General features: G+C 37.5%; 2 protein-coding genes across 3 annotated transcripts in view; both read left to right on the top strand.

Moving 5' to 3' along the window:
- The first annotated feature begins 2867 nt into the window (after window positions 1–2867).
- On the top strand, window positions 2868–6396 carry myd88 (MYD88 innate immune signal transduction adaptor). Its single transcript, XM_051687759.1, has 5 exons — window positions 2868–3422; window positions 3941–4063; window positions 4190–4370; window positions 4627–4718; window positions 5664–6396. Exons 1-5 carry the CDS (start codon window positions 3119–3121, stop codon window positions 5816–5818), a joined length of 855 nt encoding a protein of 284 aa, XP_051543719.1. The 5' UTR covers window positions 2868–3118; the 3' UTR covers window positions 5819–6396.
- Window positions 6397–8357: 1961 nt separating this feature from the next.
- oxsr1b (oxidative stress responsive kinase 1b) overlaps window positions 8358–10397 on the top strand; it is a 90228-nt gene continuing 88188 nt past the window's right edge. Inside the window, exon 1 of one of the 2 annotated variants that reach the window (XM_051687755.1) lies at window positions 8358–8946. In XM_051687755.1, the coding sequence (XP_051543715.1) occupies window positions 8877–8946 (70 nt within the window). In that variant the 5' untranslated portion in view covers window positions 8358–8876. The remainder of the gene's footprint in view (window positions 8947–10397) is intronic. The other variant, XM_051687754.1, reaches the window with a different exon arrangement.

Genomic DNA, 10397 nt, shown 5'->3' with positions numbered 1-10397 from the left:
TTCATCCATCGCCCCAGTGCCACACTGCCATGAGCTCCCCGTACCCACTTCTCTGGAGAGAGAGCAGCAATCTTTAGAAGACAGCAGCAAGTCAGAGAGCGAGGAAGATGTTGTAGATCCAGATGACAATTTCAGAGGTGGAGCTGAGGAGAGAAACCCATACTACCCCAACCAAAAAGACCTCAACGACTTGATTAGAGATCTTGGTCTAACCAAGTCCAGTGCCGAGCATTTGACATCTAGGCTCAAGCAGTGGAATTTGTTGGATGAAAGTGTGCAAGTCGCAGATCATAGGAAGCGTCACCAACCATTTTCCAGCTTCTTCACCTGTCAAGATGGGCTTTGCTTCTGCCACAATGTGACCAGTCTGTTTGAGGCAATCAGAATCGCCTGTAACCAGAATGAATGGCGCCTCTTCATTGACAGCTCATCCAGGAGCCTCAAAGCCGTGCTGCTCCATAATGGTAACAGGTACCCGTCTCTTACCCTGGCTCACTCGGTGCACCTCAAAGAGGATTACAACAGTATCAAGACCTTGCTGGATGCCTTGAAGTATGATGAGTACATTTGGGGGCTGATTTGTGAAAGTTTTTTACAATATAATCATAAATCTCGAAAAACTACTCACTTCTAAATCTTTTGTAGTCATTTTTGTATTACTTTTGTATAAATACATGTTAATTTGGATTCATATGTTTGTGAACAAAATGACACATTCACCCGTTTTTTCATTGGAAGTAGGTAAATTTCAAAATATCACTGTCCTGGTCACAAAAGCAAAGTTTGTGGGGAATAATAGCCATTTTCTATACTTTTGAGGCATAAGCAATTAGGAAATAACACTTACTACTCAGGAACAAAAATTGTGTTACTTAGTGTTATTAGAGTTGGGGTACTCGAGTTCAAGACTCGAGTACCCGAGTCACGAGTCCAATTTTAATGGACTTGGATGCATTTTTACTCTGACTTGACTCGGACTCGAGCCTTTGGGACTCAGGAGTCCAGCCAAATCCATGGCATTGATTTGTGATGCAATAAACAAAATAAATAAATCAAAATAACGAAACAGAAATAAATGGACACTCTGTCTGCAAGCAGTTGTAGCACCCCCTGATGTTGTAGATTAGCCAGAGTTTGTTTCACCATGTTGAGCAAACACACCTGCAGAGCAGCACACTCAGTCAGCCAATACACTTATTATGGTATGGAGACTGCTGTATAACATTGATTACAGAGGTGGCTGGCACAATTAACACACAAAGATGGGTATGTAGCCAATGTAGTAGAAACTTCACGACAGTTTCGCACAGCGTGGGACCTGACACCTGGTAAAATCACACGCGGTATTTGTGCAGGCAAGACGGTGCTCGCATCGCAGTTTCATCATGGTTAAGAACTTCAATAAGTCAAGTCACCCACATCATGTCTCTCACAGTTTACTAAAACAACATATAAAAATTCAGAAAAATATTATTAATAATGGGCTATTAAGTCTTTTTAGGCATAATGTTTCCACACATGTAGGCATCTGTATTCTCTTGTGGTCCATGCAGTGTTGTCAACTTGGTGAATTAACTGTAACGTTTTAAATAGTCAGGAAAAATTGTTTAATGCTAAAGCTGACAGGAACTCTGAAAAACAGATAAACAGCACCTATTGATTGTTTTTCTATTTTAAAAGCATTGACGAGCTGCTTAAAATATGTTCTTTTACAGTTTTTCACAATGAAATTGTCCAAACTGTCCTTTGTAGTCTTCTGATGTCTGATTTCGTAGCTGAACCAAACCAGAGAGTTGTTTTTGAAGTGCAGAGGACAGACTCAATGTCTGCTGAGTAAAACTGTATCAGCAGCGCCTGTGGCAGGTTGAACTTCCTCAGCTGGCGAAGGAAGTAAAACCTCTGCTGGGCCTTTTTCACAATGGAGTCAATGTGTGTCTCCCACTTCAGGTCTTGTGAGATGGTAGTGCCCAGGAACCTTAATGACTCCACTGCTGCCACAGTACTGTTTAAAATGGTGAGGGGGGTCAGTGTTGGGGTGTTTCTCCTAAAGTCCACAATCATCTCCACCGTTTTGAGCGTATTCAGCTCAAGGTTGTTTTGACTGCACCAGACAGCCAGCTGTTCAACCTCCCTTCTGTATGCAGACTCATCGTCATCTCGGATAAAGCCGATGACAGTGGTGTCATCTGCAAACTTCAGGAACTTGACAGAGGGGTCCTTGGCGATGCAGTCATTTGTGTAGAGGTAGAAGAGTAGTGGGGAGAGCACACATCCCTGGGGGGCACCAGTGCTGATTGTACAGGTGCTGGAAGTGAGTTTCCCCTGTCTCACAAGCTGCTGCCTGTCTGTCAGAAAGCTGGTAATCCACTGACAGATAGACATGGGAACAGAGAGTTGGTGTAATTTATTCTGGACTCGGACTCGATAGTTTAAAGACTCGGACTCGACTAAGGTGGACTCGAACCCAACACTATTGATTATCATTACTATCCGGATACAAGTACCTATTTAACTTTTTATAAATGTTACTCTCCATATTTGTTATATAGGCGTATATGTGCGAATTGGGCATCATTAAAAATTAATGAAACACAGATGTTTTAATATTAGACATTTGATAGGCCTACATAGATAATTATTTGCTGAATATATAGAATCGCATTAAATAAAAGACACTCCTGCAAAAGTGATATATTAAGCCCTTTCACAAGTGAACTTTACAGTGGTTGTCCACGTTTGATTGCGGAAGTTGTCCATATTTGGTATTGAGTGTTGCGCCTTTGTAAGCTGGCCTGAGATCAGTTTGGCTCTTCCCTTTTTTACGTGAACTACACTTGCTCATGAATCCATTTCGTCACTAGTCTGACTGACGTTTCCGAGAACGTTTCCTCAATCTTCTGTTGAACATGTTAAGGACACTCTAGTCTACTGCGTAATTTACAAAAGTACGAATTTAAGAAACGAGTTTTGACTTACTATAGTAGATATTGTTAGCTTCAAGAAATGACATGTAAACATATTTAGAGAAACTTTCTAGCACTTTCCGTCTTTGCCAAGGAGTTAAACGCAGAGATTCACAACAACGTATGTGGATAAAAGTGGCGTTTTGCGGACAAATATGGCATCAAAAATAAGTATTGACCACGACGCGATTCCAGTTACCGCTTTAAACTGCAGTTTCCGCAAGAAACTGGGATTGTATTTGAATCCAACAAACACAGTAGCAGCAGACTGGAGGACAGTCGCCGAAATGATGGACTTTACCTACCTGGAGATCAAAAACTTCGAGAAAAGAGACTATCCCTTCGAAAAGGTTTTAACGGAATGGGAAACGCGTCCAGATGCCACAGTTGCAAATTTACTGTCAATTTTAGAAAAAGCGGAAAGGAAAGATGTTATATCAGAGCTGAAAGACATTATAGGTAGGTTACACGCTATTTATACCGCATATTGTAGGCCTATATACTAGGGTAAGATGAGGTAAGTCCATTTAATTTTAAACTGTAACATATATAGATACACTTTTAGCATGTACAGGATGATGATGCTTAATCCAACATACTATCAAGGGAAATAAATAGAAACATTTGCTAATTTAGTTGTAATAGCACAAAATTAAATATATATATATATGAAAAGGGGTCATCTTACCCCACTACTGGGGCAAGATGTCCCCCACCTGGGACAAGAAGCTGGTTTATCGGCCTGTTCCACCACCTTAGTTATCGGTATCGGCAAAATCCACTATCGGTCGACTTCTACACCTTTCTAACCCAGATATTTCATGCTGAAAGTCCCCGATTGCGAAAAGAATGGCTAGTCATGTAATCGTAATGACTACAGGAGGAAGTAGCATTGAGTAAAGTAGCATTTTTTTATTCTTAGCAGTAGGAAAGTTTTCCAATTGATAGTCAGTTTATCTTGTTCATGTTTTACACAGATGAAGACTGCAAGAAGTATTTAGAAAGACAGCAGAGGAAGCCTGTCCAGGTCCCAGTGGTGGACAGCTGCGGGCCCCGCACGCAGGAGCGAGAAGGCATCACTCTGTATGATGATCCACAAGGTGTGTGAATTACCATGTTTAGTGTGTATGTACTGTGGAGTAACATTGTGATTGCATCGCAATTAGTTGTGTAGCAGTTTATTTCTAAAAGCAAATGAATCATCTTCTTCATTGTCATGTCAACAGGTCTGACGCCGGAGACCTTTGATGCTTTCATCTGCTATTGTCAGAGTGACTTCCAGTTTGTCCATGAGATGATCAAACAGTTGGAACAGACTGAACGCAGCCTGAAGCTGTGTGTCTTTGACAGGGACGTCCTCCCCGGCACGTGTGTGTGGACCATTGCCAGTGAACTCATAGAGAAAAGGCAAGTCTTTTTGGGGTTGTTCATTATAATCATGCTTTTTATTCTTGTTTTCTTATTGTTCCACCACAAAGTGTTGTCTGTTTCACATTAAGGAAGAGTGTTTCATGTTTTTCCTTATTATTATGCAATTGCAGCTTTAAATTCTTGAATCTAGAATATAAGATTTAAATTTTTTTCTTGTTGAATTTTCTAATATCTAATGAAAATTAATGACTGTAATAAGTTGTTAGAAAATACTAAATATGTTATCTCTTAGATGTAAGAGGATGGTGGTTGTTATATCTGATGACTATCTGGACAGCGATGCCTGTGACTTTCAGACTAAATTTGCACTCAGCCTTTGCCCAGGTACAACATCATTTTTTTTTAGATGTATTATTGTTTTTATTACTGTACTAAATGAATATTTGACAGCATTTGTGGCATAATGTTGATTACCACAAACAATTTTTTTACTTGTCCCTCCTTTTCTTTAAAAAAGCAACAACAAATAAACAAACAAACAAAGAGTAAGGCACTTACAATGGAAGGCCAATCTGTAAATGTTCAAATACTCACCGTTTCAAACATATAGCCACAAGATGTAAACAATAAGTGTGTGAACATGATTTCAGTGTGATAAAATCACTTACTAATCTTTTCTGTGTAAAGTTAAATCCAATTTTACAACTTTGTTGCCATGACGACGTTATGCCGTAAACCCTAAAACCCTAACGATTTAAACAACTTCACAGCTCAAATTATACATAATAATTAATGTAAGTGCTTTTTTTAAAAAAATTCAGCTACAGATTTCTGCCTTTAAACCCTCCAGAAATTGGCCCCTATTTACTTCCATTTTAAGTGCCTCACTGTAACCTCAATATTTATTTATTTCTTTATATATTTTTTAAAAGGAGGTAAGAGTCGAAATAGTTTTTTGTGGTAATCAACAATACACCACATATGCTGTCGATTGAGCTTTATTTTTATTGAGCCCAGAACATTCCTGTAAGTGAGCAGTTGCTCTGACTCTGAAGTTGTTCTATATACATTTAATTTTCATTTCCTTTTATGAATACATAAATTCTCATTTTTCTTTTCAAAATATTTTGAGCATTTCTTTTTTATTCTTTTGGATGTAATTCTGTATTGTAAGTTGAGCTGGGATGCATGCCTTTGCTGTCAACGAAAATGATTGATAATGCAGATCCAAAATCAGAACGGAAACTTCCTTATTTCTTGTTAAGTCCCTAAATTGTGAATGTCACGCAGGCCTTCATCAAACCAGTTTCACTTTTGTCTCTGCTGCAGGGGCTCGCTCTAAACGACTCATCCCTGTTGTCTACAAGACAATGAAGAGGCCTTTCCCCAGCATTCTCCGTTTCCTGACCATATGTGATTACACCAGACCGTGCACACAGGCCTGGTTCTGGACACGGCTGGCCAAGGCGCTCTCACTCCCCTAACCTTTTGTATATGCACCATGTTTTCTTCACTTTGCATCGTCACTGGGTAAAGCACACTCTTCTCTCTGGAGGATGAAGGGAAAATACCTAATTGTGAATTTTGCTCACATGGGAGAGTTTCTCAGACTCAGTAGTGGGTCCATCTTATGACCATTCCAAGAAAGGTACTTTTTACTGTGTTTATGAAAGGTGTGTTTGCGCTAATATAAAGGTCGCTTGACTTTCCAAAGCAAATCCCTCCAAATGAGGGCTGTGTGCTTGCTTACTTTTTTTTTTTTTTTTTTGCTCAGTTTTGTTTGATTCATGTAGGTGTCTTTTATATCTTTGTGCATTAAAAACTGTTGTTCGCAATGTATAAAAATGACCCTTTATTTTGTATGGAACGTATGTATGTCAGATATTTAGCATTTTTGCATGTGAAAACTGCATGTTCATAATCATCCTGCAAATTCAGTTTGTTTATTAATAATTAATTAATGCTAAATGTAAATTAAGCTTCTTATTGCTCCTTTTAATGCACCTTTAATCTGTATTTCACACTGGGAATATTTTGGAATATAAAATGTTAATGTGAATTACATGTGTGTATATTATTACTGCTCTGCTATTTACCATGAACAAATGATTGCTTAATGTTTCTTGGTAAATTAGCTGCTTAATGCAGATTTACAGATTGTCACCGTTTTATCTGGGTCACATAGTCATAGTTGGTTAACCATGTTTTTATGTCCTCAATACCTAATTATCCCCATCAGCACCTTTCCATCTGCACAAAAAAGAAAATGTCTGATCATTTCTGACATACCAGAAAGGTCTGGTAGTTTTTTTGTTTTGTTTTTTGGTGCATATAATTCATGTTTTACATTAGCAAGAACTGTTTTATTTCATGTCTTCATAGTTTAACTTACATTTGACAGCATTGTTGTGCAAATAATCCTGAAATGCATATCAGTGTATATCACTTGCATTAATAGTCCCCCAAAAGCTTTTATTTTCACAGATCATTTGTTTTTATTGACATAAAAAAGGCAGTTCTCAATAGTTACCACACTTCCTGTTTGTCTGCAGTGCAAACTATCTCCCAAAGCATTGAACGAACAAAGAGGAAGAAACTTTAAAGATTAAAAGCAGTCACATAGAACTTAAAATACATGCAGAGCAATCAATAGCTCTTAAATTATGTATTTTAGCATATTTTAAGTGGAAGTTTAATAATGGCTCACATGAGATTAATAGTTGCAACAGTTCCTAAAATTTATATTTTATAGATTTGTGGAGTTTTAATAATGGTTTATGTGAGATTCATATGATGCATGTGTTATATACAATATTTCTGACCAACAATATTTGTTTATAGATTTAAAGACTAGGGAGGTCTACAGATAGAATAGCTGAGCGAAATGACTTACTACCATACTACTCTTTCTATGTCTGGCAGAAGTAGTATGGGTAGTGTGCCATTAGGAACTCGGCCAATGCTTTTGTGGCACCAATAGTAGCCTAGTAGTGACGTAACGAATACCTGCATGGAAATTGACCAATGAACGAAGTTAAAGCATAATGCATGTGAATACTAATTGTAATGTGCTATTTATTCCACAAGATGGCAGCAAATTCAACTGTAAAAATATTCTTCGTCCCACAAAGTGACCAAAATGCTCCATGCAAAGTTTACATTTTATTGTAAAGCTACAACATTCAATTTTGTGCTAATAATTTCAACAATAGTTATATTTTAAATAGTTACAAGCTTACATAAGTGTGTGTGTGTGTGTGTGTATATATATATATATATATATATATATATATATATATATATATATATATATATATATATATATACACATGCTAAAAATACTGAATGAAGTACAGAAAAAAATCAGAGATTTTGAAAAACAAAGTTATCAATTACGTGAACTATATTAAATTTAATGGAAATAGAGCTGATTACTTAACTAAAATCAGCAACAACTGACCCCCGATTGCTCCTTGCATTGCTGCAAAAATTTTTATTTGCAGTAAAAGTAATTTAACTTTGTACGTTGTCGTAGATGTTATTTCCCTTGCTTTAAAAAACATGTTGTTCATGTAATTTGTGTAATTTATGTAGGCATACATAGTTTACGCAATGAACTGTTGCTGAAAAGGGTATATTCTCTACTGAAATTTACCATGGAAACCATATTTCCCTTCAAAAAAGTTATTCAGATCCACTGTGCAACCATGATAAATTAATATGGGATTTTCAAACACTATAAGAAGTTTTTAGAACCTATTTATTTATTTGTATAACAATACTGTTCGAAACCAATTTTTCTGTTTTATTTTAGTAACAACTTTTAACTACTATGGTATGTTAGTGGAATCTATGGTTTCCGTAGACTGGGTGAGGCAAAAGATCTAAAGCCCAAGACGGACCACTTGTGTTCAAATGAATAAGAAATTGGAACGCCCAATATGGCTACTGTAGAAAAGAAAGTCCCGCCTTACAGGTTAAAAAGCCAATCACCTTTTAAATACAGACATCGCCTGTCAGTCAACTCGTAAAAAGCGCATGCGCATTAGCTGGACCAGACTGAAAAATTGCGTTTTATTTAGCGTGATCTGAGCTAAATATGCCGTTTTGGATATGTCGGTCTTTCCCCATTCAAGTAGCCTAGATAGGAGCTGTAATTTTATGCCGCTTGTATTTTAGAGCTCCTTGCTTGTATCCATAGAAAATAGCTGCCAGGGAGCGTTCCAAAGATGGCCGCCGAGTAGACTGACTTGCTTTGAAAGTCACTTTGGTGAGGTAAAGGTACAGCTGATAATTACACACCCAAAATGGCCGCCGGTCACGTCCGTCAGTGTGCAGTGCAGGAATGCGGTGGGCGGGACTCTCTGGCTCTGATTGCAAACTTTGGGAATGATAGAAAGGGCTGTTGAAGATAATCGCTGAATGAAGGTGGAATGCTACTGTTTTGCGGATAAGAGTAACATTTACCCTTTGTTTTCTGTAAGCACCCAGCTCTTGTGCCTGAATTTAACAGGAGCTAAAAAAGGTACGCAATTCTGAGACATGTCGGAGGACCTGAGCTCCCAATCCTGGTCCATCAACAGGGATGACTATGAGCTGCAGGAGGTGATCGGTAAGTGTTCATAATATAATGTATGGCCATGTATGCATCTAGGAACAAGTTGAATAATCCTACAAACTGTGCCTGAAAATGAGTCGCAAGCGTGCTGTTTGTTGCTCAAGGTAGATTGAGAGCTCGAGGTGCAATGTGAGTGTTTATAAATGTTGATTTGAACCTGGGCAGCAATTGTTATACGAGCACACGACACAGTACATTTTAAAGTTCGAAAAGAGTTGTTGTTGCCTTATCTATTTCCTTATAATTGAGTTAAATTGGTGTCTGCAACGCATGCAATACCTCCACTTCAGTTGTCAAGTCTGTCACGTATGCCAAATTCAACTTCTCTCTCTCTCTCTCTCTCTCTCTCTCTCTCTCTCTCTCAAATTGCTTTATTGGCATGACATACAGTAAGTACATATTGCCAAAGTATTACAAGAAAAACAAATAAGTAAATACAGTAAAATGGACATGAACAATAAGCCAAAACAAAACTAGACAAGAAACAACTAAGGAAACAAAGACATGTAATTGTGCTCGCCATATACAGTAAAATGTAAATAAATAAAATAACAATCATAAGTAAATAACAGTAGCTAAACTAAACTGCTGATACAGGTGCTGAATGTGAGTTCATTTGGTAGTTTGTGGCATTTGTTTATGTGTTCGGCTACTAAAGGTGAAGTGAGTCCTTCACCGAGTGAGATTTTCAGTTTGTCATTTTCACTGAGGGAATGAAACTCAGGGATAAGTTGTTGTAATTTCATATATAATTAATCTGTTATTATATAATGAATGACAGGTGTGAGTATTTTTCACAGTGAAGGAGGAAGTGTACCTCTGTCTCTACTTCACCTGATGTACAATGGACACATATTCAATCTCCATGTCTTTTTATGCCTTCCTGTTTCAATGGCCAGTTGGTGGTTATTTTGTCTGTATTTGGTTAATAGTTGTCTGTGTTTGGTATTTCTGTCCAAGAACAGATATTCAGCAAGACTATACCCTGTGTTGTGTTGAAGGTAATGTTGTTGGCGACTTTGTGTTTTTGTTTCTTCCCTCCAATATTCCATTTACTGTATATATCGGTTTGTAAATATTTGACTTCCGTGTCCTGCTGTTCTAGTCATGGACTCACAGATCTGTCCAGCAGTTCTGCTAATTCATTAATAAAAATGTTAAATAAAGTCGGCTGAGGCAGCAGCCTTGTCTTACCCCTCAATGTTGGGAAAAATATTCTGTTCTTTTATGACCAATTTTTACTGCACTTTTATTTTGGGTGTACATATTTTTAATTATGTCATATACCTTACCCCCTACGCCACTTTGAATAATTTTATATAATAAACCTTTGTCAAATGGAGTCAAAAACCTTCTTGAACTCTATAAAGCATGCTTATATTACACCTGTTCATTTCTCAAAATGCATGAATAATTAGGCTTTTCCCCAGATTTCTACTAGCACT

Source organism: Myxocyprinus asiaticus, chromosome 44, assembly GCF_019703515.2.
Source record: "Myxocyprinus asiaticus isolate MX2 ecotype Aquarium Trade chromosome 44, UBuf_Myxa_2, whole genome shotgun sequence".
Lineage (NCBI taxonomy): Eukaryota > Metazoa > Chordata > Actinopteri > Cypriniformes > Catostomidae > Myxocyprinus > Myxocyprinus asiaticus.
The sequence above is the reverse complement of the archived record's forward strand: the minus strand, read 5'-3'. Positions and strand labels throughout refer to the sequence as shown.